Consider the following 16,127-nt stretch of genomic DNA (forward strand, 5'->3'; position numbering starts at 1 on the left):
TCGCAATCAGCAAAATATTGAAGATATTCGTGGGCCTAGATTCGTGCTACGAATAAAGTCAGATAACGTAAATAGATAAGCTTCCGCAATAATAAACGTTAAAACTAATCGTTTGTTATAAAACCCATAGCTTCTACCTATTGAGATTATCGCTTAAAAAAAATTTGTAAAATTCAACAAGTTCGTCTTTTTTTTTTATTTTCGTTCTATTTCAAACCTTGGAATCTTAATCTTTAAATCAGCCTTCCTTTCTACTACGAATTTACGCTCATATACATACATATACATACGCGTAACGCCTACATTCGTGCCAATTCGCCGTGATTTCGCGATCGCGAATTTAGACGATGTGTATCGCAAGGAAATTGCGTGTCTAGAGGGGCGTGCGGTTGTCGAGTGGATTTGTCGAAAAGAAAAAAGCAGCAACCCTTTGTCGAAACGACTTTGGTGAGACTCGGGTCTCGAGAGGAAAGACATAGCCAGGCAGTTTCCGTGCGTTGCGTGTGGCTTTTAATCGTGGAGGACTGAGGACGAACAGAGGGTGTCGCGGTTAACCCTCTGAATCGCACCCTCCACTTCTGATCCTATTCTTCGTGCCTTTTCGACGATTCAAAACGTGGTCTCGCTTTGCGCCGGTGCAGTCCTCGTCCCCCGGATTTTTTTCACTTTCACCTTGCCTTCGCCTCTTTGTCGCGACCCTTTCTCCCGATACTCCGCAATTAAAAGGCATCCGTGCGTTAACGAGTGCCACACGGTTCTCAAGGACTCGTATTATTTGCTTATCCAGCATCCCGTTGTCGCTACCCGATAACCTGTCGTCGTCGTCTTCAAGTGTCAGAGTTGCAGAAGAGAATTCTCGATCCGTTCATCTCGAAAAAATAATACGCTCTCGAAAGAACGAATATATTTTATTATACCGTACTTTTTATTATTTTTCTATATTATATATATGTCAGCGACTTAGCCCACGAAATTATTCAAATACAACTTTTACGAATACGTTATGTGTGCTACACATACGAAAAATTTTAAAATTTTGCTGATATCATTGATATCGTAACGAGGCACCAGAGTCGTGATTATATTGATAAAATATGAAATAAATCTAAAAACGTATATCACATATCAACTGATCTTATATGAAACGTGATAGTTTGTTCTTGATTGTCAAGTACACGATTAATCTATTACAATGTTGTGTAGCTGTGCAAGGTTCAGATACACGTACGTATAAAGAATTTATCATTTTTTAATAATTATGTCTTAGCATCTACCATTTGGTTATGCAAGTTTTGCACGATATACATACGTGCGCGCAATATACGCGTGACTTTTCATTAATCATCAAGATTGACGGGTAAAAATCCTTTAGAGTACAAATAAAAAAAAATACAATCAAAGGGAAACATTGTAGGATACTAAAAGTAGAAATAACTTTGGTCTGAAATTAGCATGTGAACAAAAAAGATTAAGAAACCTGTACAAAATTATCGACGTTAATAAATGTACGATTGAAGCAGTTAAATCGATCATGGAAAGTCCTATGCTGTCTCTCACGTAGTAAGCATTCGTGTCTTAAAACTGATCAAAATGTGATTAGTTCAAGTCCAAAGGAAGAAACAAGTTTAGGACGAATAACAGGATCATCGAACGCGTTGTCTTCAAGCGAACGATAGATCAAACATAGAACGACGACGCTCAAGAGACAGTTTAGAGACATTTAAGACGAGTTTATCGTTGTATAGCGTAACACATAAAATTTTTCTATGATAAACGTTGGAATAGTTTGGGAAGCGTTAGAATGGGTCACCCACGTCGAGTCAGGAAACGTTCCGTGGAAATCCGATTTTCTCTGCCCGCCGGCACGTAGCGTGAAAATTGTCGCGAGGTTAACGTAAAGTAGGACACGCGGGGAAATACGGTTCCCTTTCAACGTGATTCATCCGTTAAAGACCGATGTTCTGCTTTTAGTAGAGGGATTATCTGTGAGATAGACAGCGATCCACAAAGCTTCGATCGATAAGCTCTTGTACGTACATAGGAACGCAGTTCGGTGTGATTATCTGTTTGCTTTCAGTCGAACTCGCTTGTTGTCCGATTTTCTTCGACTCACCACTAGATTTTGAATATTTGTGTATTTCTGTGATACTTAAATGCACAGAAACGGGAGATCGATCAGGTTATAAATTAAAACTTTTACTTTACGTAGATACGAGGTGAATCGGATCAAAACAAGAATTCAGTTCATTTTTGTTATATCGCCATCGTTTTAAGTCGTTGATCCGATTCGCTCTGTGATCCGATTCGCCTCGGTCTATCCTAATGGTTGCCATGGTATCTTGTAGAAGTTACACATATCGGAAACCTCGAATATTTAAAATAATTTAATTGAAAATTATAGCATTCACTCTGTTTTGTAATCTTGGTACCGACAATTTTTAATTTGTTTTAGTCACTGCAAAATACTATATATGGAGAAAGAGAGAGTACAAAATTTAGCAGGATAACGAATCTCAAAGTGGCAGAGAAATAAATGTCGAATAAAATGTAGTATCCGAACAGAAAAACTTTTCATCCGAATGTGTTTCTTCGAAGACATTTTAGGTCGCTAATACCGAAGATAAGGTTTGTTTCTCGCGGAAATAAACGATTTTGGAAATTCGGGCTTATGAACATTTGGCCATAACTGTAAAAATACGCGTATGACCATACGTGATCATACACAGCGGTAAACGGCAAAACAAGCGATAACGCAGCCAATGCCAATGCTCCAGATGCCAATTTTACCGCTTACCGTTCACCACTCTCTGGAAAATAAAAAATTCCACAAAACTAATCCGGCACTCGCGATTCAAATACGTATAGAACAAGCCGTATAGTATGTTAAAAGTGCCATATCTTAAAAAAGATTTCATCAAATTCCACCAGGATGCCAGGCATTAACAGGTTGACCGAAATTTGTTACGCTTTATTTCCGTGAAAAACGACCGTTGTTTTCGTCTTCAGTGACCTCGAAAACCCTTAAAAAGTCTCGTTCTACGCGAATATCTCGCAGTCTGGATATTATACTAGAGACTAGATCTCTAAACGATTATTCTAATCATCGTAAAAATATGAATCTTGAGAAACATCCGCGGTCTATTCATCACGAGTGCTCGAACGAATTATCCGCTAATCCAGAGGCAATTTCATCGAAGGGGGCAAAAAATAAAAGCAATCAGAAAAATGACCGGGAACAGTGGTTTCTAATCGAGAGAAACTTGCACGCGACGAGGGATTCGTTTCTCTCGATCGAGCTGCCAGGTTTTCACTTCCCATTGATAACAGGTTCGCTCGAATCCGCTCGAGTCTGAGCGCAAACATCGCGACGCGACGCTTGTTACGCAATCGCCAAAGAGAAAGTTCATGCGAGATCGGCCCGGCTAATTGGCTGGTTCTTTACGATTTTGTACGATGATCGCACGTGTAATGTTTCCACCATGAAGATTGTAATGTGTAAGTACTAGGTGAAAACGATATAGTGCGATCATAAAATCAGCGATGAACATGGAAGTACATACTTTGAACATGTAATATGTGAATCTTGTGACAAAACGTTCCGATGATTCTAATACGAAATAACTTCCGTAGTCGAAGATTGAAATTGCTTCTTCAGTGTACGATTCTGAATGCGAGTAAGCATCGATGGATGTTCCTTCTTAAAGCTTTAATTTACGACTGCAATATATCATCTCTACCCAAGCAATACAAAGCAGTAGGAAAACAGCAGTAGGATAACAAGAAAACGTAGGGAAGTATTACTTTGCGTTTTTCCTTTCACGCGCTAAATCTTACAACGCTAGAGTCAAAATATTTCCTAAACCAATTGTTTCCATGGACACGAGAAGTTTCAAACCTTATTGTACAAAGCCAAAAAAAGAAAAAAGAAAATAAGTACATCGATTAATGTGTACGAAATATATGATTAATTTAATTTTTGTATACACCTTCGTACAACTTAAAATCATTAAATTGTTCAAAATGAAACCTCGCCTACTGTTTTAACATAAGATTAAGTAAATTACAAAAACAATTGGAAAGATTAAATAAAATTTAAGCAATTAATATACATACGATGAACGTGAATTAATTTTTCTGTGAATTAATCTCACTTTGTAGTCGACAGGTAACAATTAATAAAAGTCTGTCCATCTAGAAACGTCTTTAAATAAATTTTATTTTAAATTCATGGCTTCGCCCAGTCGCAAGAAATACATTTGCCGTATACGTACCTTTGGTCTCCACAGAGCCAAAGAAGCGCCGCTTCCATCCGCTTCGTGGCCTCAGGAGAATCTTTCGGCGTAAAAGTCGAGGACCTGCGGATGCTCGAGTGGTCGCCAGCCATGTTGATCGAGATGCGGAACTTGTACGACTTCCGAGGGAAGACATCACCGACAGACATCCTGCGGGACGTCCCGAAGAGGCTCGCAGCAGGAGCGCTAGCGAGCTACTCACGGACTCGTGCGATCGAGACAGGTGAGTTTTGCCACTTGTTGCCTAATTTCTTGTTCTTTATTCTCATTCTGATCGTCGAGATACGCTGGTAATTCGTGTTCTTTCGCGTTAGGTAACTGTTAATTCTTTGCGCTTGGAATTTCAGCTCAGCTGAATGAAATACGAAGTTTTGTTTGAACGATGCAAGAAGAAGTAGCTGCTTATATAACGTTACAGAGAGTTAGGTTTGGCAGTTGAAAAATCAGCATTGAGAAAGATTTACTTAGTAAGAAAGGCTTACTGTAAATTTCATGAACATGGACAGGACCTCTTAAATATTTCACCGCGTAAAAGTGAAAATCGTAATTATTTACGAAGCGGACGACCTCGCCGATTTCAACGACCTTGAAATATGTTGTCAAGGCGTACATTCTGAGCAACTTTTCCCTATGCGCGTTACCGTCGCTCGGCCTTAATTTCCGAGATATTCGCAAAAAAACTTCAGTTCAATTCACGTTACGATTACACTTCACTTTGGCACAGAACTGGCATACTTTTGTATAATTTGATTATATTATAACCAAATCTAACTCACTTTCGATAATCTTATTTAATTCACATAAGAAAGAAAAATCAATGGATCAGATTCAATCGACTGATTAATTTCAGTTAGATAATTATTCACTGTTATCGCTAAAATAAGTTAAGATTTTAAATAGTAAGACAGATACAGTTCATACTAAAGTTTATACTATTTATTGCTATTTGTAATTGGAGACACTTCAGCAAAGATATTAAAAAAAGCGACTATTCGATCATCAAAATCATACTGTCGTCGAAACGGAAACCTTTGCGAATATATCAGCAAGTAAAACCGAGCGACTGTAACATGTATAGGGAGAAGTTGTTCAGAATGCAGACCTTGGCACTAAATCTCAAGGATATTAAAATCGACCAGATCGTCCGCTTTATCTATTTTTATTTATTATTGCTTTATCCGTGCCTTTCGGCTTTGGACGAACTTTCAGCTTTACATTTCTTATGTCTATTTCTCTTCTTATATGCCTACCCTCCCTCCTTTTCACTCTATTCTATTGCACTCCCATTATTCTATCTCTAAAAACTAACACTAGGAATTACAAATTAAACACTAATGACTAAAAACTATTGCAACTTTGGACTTTAGTCTCCTTACTGTGAATCCTTCCTGTCGTTTGCTTCGTTTCCTTCTCTTCTCTATTATTGCTTTCAGTTCTGTTAGACCTTCTCCCGTCTCATTTAGCGTTTTTCCTATGTCCTTTGATCCTCCCGTTATTTCACATTCTTCTATTACATGTCTCAGCAGATCGTCCGCTTTGTAAATGTGTAATTATCATGAAAATATTTGTATTGAAAAGTCTACTTTTATATTATTTTTATATTGTTTCATACTATTTATATCATATCGTTTTAGTAATCTGTTTCATATATTTTTTTTTATAAAGACATAATTTTCTGTGGCCACTGTACGAGTTTTATGGCTACAGGTCGATTCGTAACAGCGTCGAAACGATCGTTCGCTTCCAGGTTATAGTTCAGGTTTCGATGGGCTCTATATTTCACAGAATAGCAATTCTACAAATTGCAAATGGTACAGATGCGAGATATAGCTGTGTTCGAGTATCGACGAATAAGCTTCGAGTCGGTAGTCTAAGCGCAAAGGATTAATTACAGTCGTTTGTCTTTATTTAAAGGCAGCCGGAACAAAGATAGAGAAAATCGAGTTGTATCGCATTGTTACCATTTCAGCGGGCAAACCGCATCGAGAAGGTGCAGGTTAACGACATCCTCCAAGTCGCACCGCTCCTTCAAACAGTAAATATCATCGACAGAAAATTCCTTTTGAATCTATTCGTTTAGTAGCTTCTTCTCTTTTATCGTCGCTCAGCAGCTTTGCCGCTTGCCTGGCTCTTATCACCTTCGTAATTGGCTTGTTTGTTGTATAATCCTGTGCTGTTCTCTTCATTTATTCTTCGAGTTTTGGATCTCTTCAAGCCATGATGCTAACTCAATCGACAAAAGCACTTGAGAATATTATATTTATGGATATTTAAATATTTCATAACGATCGCTAGAAACGATGAAGGAATGGTAACTATGAACGATATAATTCCATCGACCAAGCAAATACAAGTAAAGAAATTCTAAGAGATTGACATGTTATTCGTACGAATATTGCAATAAAAATTAACTTTCGAACAACCGTCGAAGAATAATGTGCAAACGCAAGTAGTGGGTGTAGAGCAACGTAACAATCAAAACGACCCTCTAATTGTCCCAAGCTATAAAATAATTATTGAATATAAAATACATTATATCAAAATGTTGAGTCTTGAAAAATACATATTTTTCTGAAAATAAACTTATGACACGATATATTAAATACTTAGCATGGTCAAATAGACTCCATTGAAAACGATCATAGTGCACACTGATCCACTGTAAACGATCATTCTCTTTCAAATTTAGAAACCCTTCGTTCTTAAGAAATAAATACAAAGTACCTAATGAAGTAGTACCTTAAACTAGAAATAACGAAAAGAAGAGTTTAGAAGTACTTAAGGTAAACTTCAAACACCTCGAATACAAAAACAAGAATATTTAAAAATACCGAAGTATAATTTTTATTTCAATTTCAATCTTTATTTTACACATACGTATAGACCCAAGGAGAACAGCGGAATCAAAAGGGAAATATCACTGATGGCTCGTTCGGCGACGTTCGCCGAGTTGGTGGCGCTTGCGTTTCGCAACCGATTCGCCGGCAGGAAGAAAAGTTAACCGCGAGTCAATATCCTTGGCCTGGTTCGAGCTGTGCTCGAGTTTTGCTTTTCTGTACAATTTAGCGGTACGGAAGATCGCGATGGTTCGCGTGTTAATTCGCAATACGCGTGCTTACACGCGCCGCGCGATACCTTGCTGACCTACTATCCTTTATTTTCGTAATTCGATTGCGACCGTCCCGCGGATAACTCGATCAAAGTCACTTTAAACCAAGACGCTGACTGTTATGCCATAACCTTCTCAATCCGAATTGTAATGATCCGCGAATGATTTCGCGTCGGGTTGATTCGATCGATTCACGTTGTTGTATGATCGACCTTTTGATCCTCGAGTTTTATAATTGCGTGTACACGCGAGATCCGCGAAAAAGCAGTTGCCATTCGCTGCTTGCCGCTAGATTATCCGACAGGCTGCAGCTGAGTCGCGACTAGAAGACGCTAGCACGCGATTGAGAACCGAACGAATATTTATGCTAGATTATCACTGGTTATATAGAAGCTACATTAAAAACATGCGCATTGAAATTTGATCGCAATTACGTGGTAAGATTATTTGTTACGCAGTATGACCGAGAAACGAGGGAATTTTGTGCAAATCGTTGAAGTGTTAAGAGCGAGAGTCAGAGTTAGAGAGAATCGAGTCGTGTCGAGCGAGAGTCACTGAAAAATTCAATTATCGTATCATTATAATTTGATTATCAGGTACAGTTCTCGTTATTTTGTTCTGTATTAAACGAGCAAAACGTAAGAACGTGTAATGTGCGGGATTTACGGTGCTTGGCGATCGAATTAGTACCAGTCAAGATTTCCAACGTATTTTAATTTTTCTTTTCTTTTTTTTTTTTGGTAAAATTCAGTAGAGTAAACGAAGTCTAACGTTTTATTAATTAATCATTAAGATGTTGTACACGTTGATAATTTCTATTTCTCCTCTGGCCTTAATGATACGTCGTACTCGGCTTTTTTTTTCTTCCGCGGTAATTATGGTAATATGACGTTCTGGGATGAGTGCACAAGTGATTTCAGCAGACTTCAGACATATTTAAGCGTTCATGCGAAATGAATTGCTTGGTAATAAGAGTATCGAGATATTCTTCGATTGGCGGAATTCTGTAATTTCGCTCCTTACCATGGTATAGTTAGAAATTAATAATTACGTATAAATTATAATCTTATTTAGTAATAAGTTGCCTAACCGAGAATAATTTGGTTTGCTAATTTGATGGCCGCGGACTGTATAAAAATGCGGAATGAGTGGGACGCAAGAGAGACTTGAACGAACCATCGTTCTCAGTTCCAAGAGCTGAAAGAAAGCCAGAGTTCAAAGTTCAAAAGTTCCAGTTGTATCGAACGAGAGTCATTCTAGAATGCAGTTATCGTTACATTTCATTTCTATTTTATTTCTAAACATAGTTTTTTTTCTTTTCTTTACTATTTTATGCTCCTGAGTAAAAAGCTGCCTGTAAATGAATATCCTTGATCTGTAATACCATGCCGCTTTTCTTTTAGCCCAAACGACGAGCAAGCCAATTTCCCGTTTTCCGTTCAATGGCGTCTTTTTGCCTCTGTTTTTTTAGCGTGTTCCTCAGGAGGACGGGCATGGAGGATTCGTTTGTGAAACTACGAGGAGGAGCCGTAAAATTGTCCGTTTCGCACGACAGCGTTTTCCCCGGAGAAGTTCCTCACACTCGACCTCTCTCGTCGCTGGCCAGCCTAGCTACCCTCGAGGTTAGTACCTTCTTTATTTACGAGCTACTGAATTCGAAAAAAAACGACGACCAGAAGAGCAAACGTTAAAAAAGATCGTTGAACAGCTTAACGCATGCGTTTCGAATGCTACGAGCGTCTTGGAAGCCAAGTTGATCGACTCTCAATTTCATTTCTCGAATAGTGAAAACTAGTGAAAACCTGCGGTGAAATTCCGCGTAGGTACAGATAGTAATCAAGTATGCCGATCGTATTTAAAACGGGCGATATCAGAGGAAAAAATCTGTACCAGTCTCGTTGAGACGTAACACGTTCACCGTTTGGAAACAATCGCATCGGACTTGATTCACGGTGATTGTTGTAATTCCTCTGACTAGAGCGGAGAATGATAAACAGAGACGCGAAGGAGGCGTTATTCTCGTTATCCAATGAGCATAATGCCAAGGCAGGCATTCTAGGCACGCGTGAATCGAGTTAAGGCGGTTACACATGTCCAGGATCGGCTCGTGACTCGTCTTCCAATTTCCTCGCCGCGTGCTCTCACGCTGTGACTAACGTTTCGTATCCTTAACCCCTTAACGCATAATTCTTTTCAACTTAACCGATCAAAGATGCACAGTTTTCTTATTTTCGTCTCAGCGGCATTGCTTCTCGACTGCGTAATAATATTATATCTTTTGTAATTCCAAACTCATTTGTATATCGTACTTTGATACAGCAAGATGCAAAGCAAGAGGGAGCGAAGGGAAACAAACCTTTTTACAAACGAGAATTGTTTATTAGTTGAAAAAATTTGCTATGCACGTGGGGACATAACATCGACCAACCTGCTTCGATTTCCTGCGATCCTGCACTTTAATGCTGATTAACGATGCTCGCTAAACGAGGACAAAGCCGTTCGATGATTTCTCGCACGGATTTCGACGCGTTCGACCGTGAACTTCGGCGTCTAAATCGAGCACCGAAATACGAAAACGGAGTGTTGAATTATTTATGAAGGAATCGTGACACGGCGAGTGCAATGTGCCACGGAAAAGCGAAAATCCTTGGTCAAGAATATACAGTGGCTCATGAAAGTATTTGACTGTTTACCATAAAAGAAATTTCTTGTATGTTTTATGTACGTTGTATAAAACATTTCGAAATTTGATCAGCGTTGTAACGAGATACGACCGTCGCTGTTATATTTGTCAAAATTGAAAGCAAAATGTATACATATAGCAAATTCATAATACGGATAAATGTGCCCAATGTATTGGGTTGTCCGAAAAGTTTATTTCGTTTTATGAGGAAATAATAGACTCACAACATTTTTTGTTTTGTATTATTTTGTCGAATTACGCACGATCCATTTTCTTCTGTTGAGATAAACACCGCTACTTTTCACAGACTTGGTTTCGCGTGCACTGTTGTAAAAAATAAAAACTGTCTGTTTGCGAAAGAAAGACACTTTTCGGACAACCTAATATATGTTCGTAAGAAGTTTCTATAGGTGAAGAAATGCTTATGAGCCATACTTTGACGAGCCACTGTACAGAGACGTGGCTGTGTGTGCTTTGCATCGATGTATATTCTTTTTCTTGGTTTGCTACGCTTGCCGAGCGTAGGCGTGCTAGATCGCGCGACTCGCCGAACAAATAATTCATTATCGTCGTTGCGGCCCGGTGATCGACCGAGATTCCACGGCCGACGATTTATAACGCGTTGACTTGTGCTTTGTTTGCTAATTGCCGTCGCGTGCTTGCTTATACGCGACTCACGAGATTCGCTCTTCCGCCCACAGCGAAGAATAGTTTCCAATCAATCGCTGTTCGAGCGTATTTTTTCCTGTTTATTGTTGCAAATGAATATATTCGTGCAATAAAATCCGTGTCTTTGTATGTTCACAATGTGGAATGAAAACGTGTTTCGCTCTCGTATATCCAGGAAAGTTTCTTCAACTCTGTTGTACAATTAGTAATTATCATTCACACGTACAATTAACTCTTTGACTGTAATTTTGATGTTGGATAATGTAACACGATCAGAATATAGAAACAACATTTTTTCCGTTTGTGTACATTTACAAGTTGTTTATTTACTTTCGTGGCTTGTTTATCACCGTCACCGATGTTTATTTACATTCGAAGATAAATGTTTGTGTGCACAGTCTCATCATTCATTTACATTTTCCTTTGTTTATTTATCTTTACCTTCGTATACTGACAAGCATAAATATGACTTATGGCACAGGTGGTACGAGAGACATTAACGCTAGTATCTTCGATTTGTAAATTACGCAACTAACGATAACCGATACGTCTTCAAACCACATTCTAGTCCGTACTTTAAAAAAATTGTCACAAGATTATCACTTAGAAACAAAGAGGTTCATTTATTACTTATTATTAATGTATCAGCTATTGTTCATCATTATTCCTACGCATTCTTTAAAAAGTTATCAAACCTTGCAGTTTAAAAAGTTGTTAAACAGTAAGAAGAACTGAAATAAAGAAGTTACATTTGTACCTTAAAACTATGTATTTACGTTTAAAAAAATTTTGGTCTCATAGATAGTTGAAATAGTTAGATAGTTAAAAAAGATTTATAAAAATCACTCGTTTTTATTGTCGTCACGCGAGAATCTCCCCTTTAAACCAAATTTTTGCTGGTGTCTTTATGTAAAATTCGCTGTAACTCGAAGACAAAGACAAATAGGGCATACGTTTATACAAATCTTTTTTAATATTTCGGTGTGCTGAAGCCACCCGTAAAATATTTCTTGAGAATTAGCTCTTTGACGATATCTGTACATTTGCAAATTTACAGACCGCGAGTAAAATTTCTATCTCGTTCGAAAGCGAGGAGCGAACGTTTTGCGCACGGAAGCTCCTCAGGACCGGAGCGTAGAAACATCGAGCAGATCCTTTCTACTCGCGCTCCACGCGAAGAGAAAAAGCGGCGCCCGCGCTCGCGTTCCGTTCTGATACTCGAGGAAAGTCACGAATATTGTTTTCGCGTTCATGGAAAACTGTGTGACACGTGGAAGCAGCACAGCGTGTCGTGACCGTGGCGTTGCATTTCTTTCTTTATTTTACAGCGGAGGCAAACGAGAAAGAGCAACGAGATCGAGCACAAGGAGTACAATCAACACGTCGTGCAGAGGCACAGGATATCTCTTCGGGTAATTTTTCTTACATTTTCTGACACGGACATTGAAATCCCATGAATATCTCTTTTTCGTACGATTGATCACCGCGTAAGTTTCTATCGGTAAACGAATACGAATGCAGATCGAAGGAAAATATGCAGGTCGCGTGATAAAAAGGGATGTTTTTAATATGAAAAAGGAAAAAACCCAGAATATTAGTTGTTGAAACTTACGTTGTTTTAATGTTTCTCAATGCATATTTGAATATCATGATAAGCAATATTTTTTTTTAATTATGCAAAAGTTAGACAAACACGAGACCAATTGGCAATATTCTACTGAATTTTAAAATTGTTTCTTTAAAAAAAAAAAAAATAAAAAATGTGACTCATCGTGTTTTTCCTCTGTTGTTTTCAGTTATAAAAGAAAGTGAAAAAAAGAAAATATCATTCCAATACTTAATCGTGAAAATAAATTTCAGTGGAACACGTAACAAAGCTGAACGAAAGAAAGAAAGATGAAAGTAGGAATATCTTTTACCCGAACGTTTGATCCTCGATAAATAAGTAAATGTTCGTTGTTGAAACGAAGAACGGGATGAGACGAAAAGAAACGAAAGAAAGAGAAAATTCCGTAAAAGCGTTAGTTAAAGCAGAAATGGTCCTGAAAGAGGTTCCTTTTTTCCCCAACGTTTTAATAGAGACGCCAGCGTTGAAATCTAGGCCATGGGGTTTACAGAAACGATAATTACGGGTAGCATAGTGGATAATTACCGAGTGTGCATGCGGTTCCTTTGCAGGTGCTCGAGCAAATAAAGACGGTCATAGAGAACCGGAATCAGCTAGCCTCGGCGACCTCCTCGGATACCACGAGCACCATACACGTGAGTATCGAGACGTCATATTAGATCTGATAAAGGAAAGAAAAAAGAACAAAGAAAGGGACCAAAATAAAAGAAAAAGAAAAGAAGATAATAAAAAAGATGGTCGTAGGAGAGGGAAGGGTTGGAACTTTTACTCGTTCATCGACCTCGTCCGCGGCAGACACCAATTTTTCCGCGAGCTTTTATCTCGATATGAAAGTAAGACCGGAAAGAAAGTCGTTGCGGTAAAAGATGAGAACGAGGGCAACAAAAATTGATTAAGACCCTGAGCGATCCTTCGTACAACGAGATTTTATATATTTTTCAAATCCATCACAGCTTTTTCCCTACCGTTTGTGAATCTGCTTTTTCAATTATATTTTACTTTTGCGGATCTCTAGCTACGATGAAACAATATGTAATTGTTTGCAACAATAGCGTGATGTGATAAACGATATCCAATCGCAAGGCAGATAGTTGTAAGAAAAAATTCGCCGATACAACGAAGGATTAGATTCCGCGTGTACTGTTCCTTACCATTTGTCGTATCTCGTGTCACACTTGGTTTTTGCGTTTCAGGCTGTCGGTGAACGTTATCAGCAGGAAACCGCCGAGGTAAGATAGCAACGATGAACACTTTTCGTTCTGAGTATCGGTGTGATCGCATAGCGCTTTAGCGGTTCGGTGATTAGTCGCGTACGCGATGTGCGCTTGTCAACTTGCGAACGAGCTTCCTGTACTGCGAAGCGTTCGCGCAGGTCGTTATTTATTCGACGGATCGCAGTCGCGATTTGTGTCGAACAGGAAACGCTCGATTTCGCGATCCGTGTCAAATAAGAAACGATCGAATTCGTGTCTCTTGAGATCCGTCGAAAGTATGAAAGTTTACCGGTGAAGTAACTCGCGTATGGAAAACTGACGATATAACATGGCCGACATGCGTGGCAAACCGCTGAGGAAATTGCTGAACAAAATACGGTTCTTAAATTCGGTCGTCTCGAATTTTGGGAAACAGATAACAGCGGTAAGGAGGAAGTGCGCGGTGAAGAACTTTCTCTGCTGAGAGTTTCAGAGATACGACACCGGTGACATTCGAGACTCGTCATTATATACTTTCATTCGTTACGTCATTTTCATGTGTGACCACGACACCGGAATATTTAGATAACATCGACGGAAATTGTCGGTTCGCTATTTTGCTAAGAAAAAAAAAAAAAACAAAATAAAATAACGACGTGTAATTTAGTGCGTAGTTGATTTATTCGACTTTCGATCACACCGTCAGGACAATACTTGCGTTATTGGTCATAAATATTAGGACACACATTCGTTACATTTACCGGGAAATAGACAAATCTTTTCTTTCTTTCCTTTTTTTCATTTGTTCTTAGAATTTTGCATTATAAAACATATAGAGTGTTTCGTTTATATGAAATTTTTTAAGCAAGAATATACGTTAAAAAAATCACGTTAAGCTATTTGTTATAAAGCTGTTATAATTTTAATATCGTAAAATTTATCGCACGAAGGGGAATACCGTGCCTTTTGTTATCTTGTGTCCTGATATTTATTGTTGATATTAGCGTAATCAATTGATTCGCTACGATCCTCTGTACTATATTTCCTGGGTGTGGCTGTGACGTTAATTTCCGATTCTCTCGATTTCCAGAATCGTTTCATCGGCTTCGAGAAGCAGAATAAGAACGGAGAAGAAAATCAAGCGAAGGTGAGTCTTCTTAATTCCGGGGATATCTCGATCGGTCCGGCCATTCGTCTTGGTGCGCCAACTGCGAAAGGCAGACGGGATATTCCATTAATAGTCGAATCGTAAATCAGTATCAGGCAGTGAATTTCAGCGGGCAACAGGTGGCGAATGGTGACCGATAGAGAACCGTTGATTTTTGTCGGTTTTTTTCTCACGTAGCTTCGTGTTTTTCATCTTTACGGCGCCAACGACTTGGAAAAACGTTTTCGCCGATAGCGCGGAACGTTCCAAATGAACGACGAAACGAATCGAGGGCCGGGGAGAGAAGCGTCGAAAGCAATTTTTCGCGTGCTACTGGGCAGCGTTCCATTAGGCAGATCTTTAAACAACGAAATTGTAAAGTAACCGACTGCGCGGTTTTCGTTGGCGATAGGTCCGGGAACGTCGCAAACGTAGTAGCTCATAGAAAACTTTCGTTACGTTCGTGCGCGTTCCATTCTTACGCGTAAATCTTAAAACAGTTATACTTCTTGACATAACTGTGATATTTTTTGTAGATTGTAGACAGATTGTAGTTAACATTAGTCAGCGCGCACATGACATAGCTATAAAAAGATTCTATGAGCGAGTCAGTGGTAATTCGATTATTAAAGGGATCCGTATAAGTATGAAAATCGCCGGAAAAAGCCACGATATTACGTTCTTGTTGATATTTTTCATTTTCGTGTTACCTTGTAACTACGAAGGAATATTTTAATATAAAATAGACAAAAATAAAAGGACCGTGTTTGGTTCAAAGTTTCAAAGACACAGTCGACAAAGTTCTATAGAAGCTATAGGTATAAGTTACACGATATTTCTAAAATTGCCAAGATGATGGAAAAACGCGTATTTAGTTGGAAAATCGATTAATTTGCAGACATTGGGGATTAATCGACAATGTACTACATTTAACAATTAATTTTTTATAAAAAATAGAAAAGCACGACATATCGCTTCGTTCATCTGCTGTAATAATAGTTACATCAGATTCAATCCCATCGCTGATATTCGCGTCTCTCTGTGAACGAAATAAAATCGTTTCTGCGAACGAAACCACACAGCGCTCGCTGACAGAATGTTTTAAGTGCCTTTTACGGGAGTTCTCGTTGTTCCGCGCGTCTCTCACGTTGGACTTGCTCCGCTTCCCCGCGTGCCATACCGCTATTATTTCCGGCTGTTCCATCGTGAATCTCTGCTCTTATTGTCTAGTTCGCGACACACGACAAACCGTTAAAACAATGCCCGGTACCCGCATATAAATCGAACCCGACCGCCTCCACCGCGGAAAACGCTTCCAGGAACGTGTGCCGCGTTAAAAGAAGTGGGTTAGGTTTTATCCGATTCAGTCGTTTACTTTTAAGCGCATTTGCTCGCTCGTAGTGGCAG

The 16,127-nt window shown here is 38.9% G+C and overlaps 1 protein-coding gene across 5 annotated transcripts in view; it reads left to right on the forward strand.

The window, feature by feature from the left end:
* LOC100642669 overlaps positions 1-16,127 on the forward strand; it is a 92,442-nt gene that overhangs the window by 50,184 nt on the left and 26,131 nt on the right. For 3 of the 5 annotated variants that reach the window (XM_020867825.2, XM_048414016.1, XM_048414023.1), the window contains 7 exons: positions 4,287-4,515; positions 6,262-6,327; positions 8,873-9,023; positions 12,082-12,165; positions 12,932-13,015; positions 13,574-13,609; positions 14,664-14,720. In XM_020867825.2, coding sequence (XP_020723484.2) covers positions 4,287-4,515; positions 6,262-6,327; positions 8,873-9,023; positions 12,082-12,165; positions 12,932-13,015; positions 13,574-13,609; positions 14,664-14,720 — 707 coding nt within the window. The remainder of the gene's footprint in view (positions 1-4,286; positions 4,516-6,261; positions 6,328-8,872; positions 9,024-12,081; positions 12,166-12,931; positions 13,016-13,573; positions 13,610-14,663; positions 14,721-16,127) is intronic. The other 2 variants (XM_048414017.1, XM_048414018.1) reach the window with 2 other exon arrangements.

The sequence above is a fragment of the Bombus terrestris genome, chromosome 2 (genome assembly GCF_910591885.1).
Source record: "Bombus terrestris chromosome 2, iyBomTerr1.2, whole genome shotgun sequence".
Taxonomy (NCBI): Eukaryota; Metazoa; Arthropoda; class Insecta; order Hymenoptera; family Apidae; genus Bombus; species Bombus terrestris.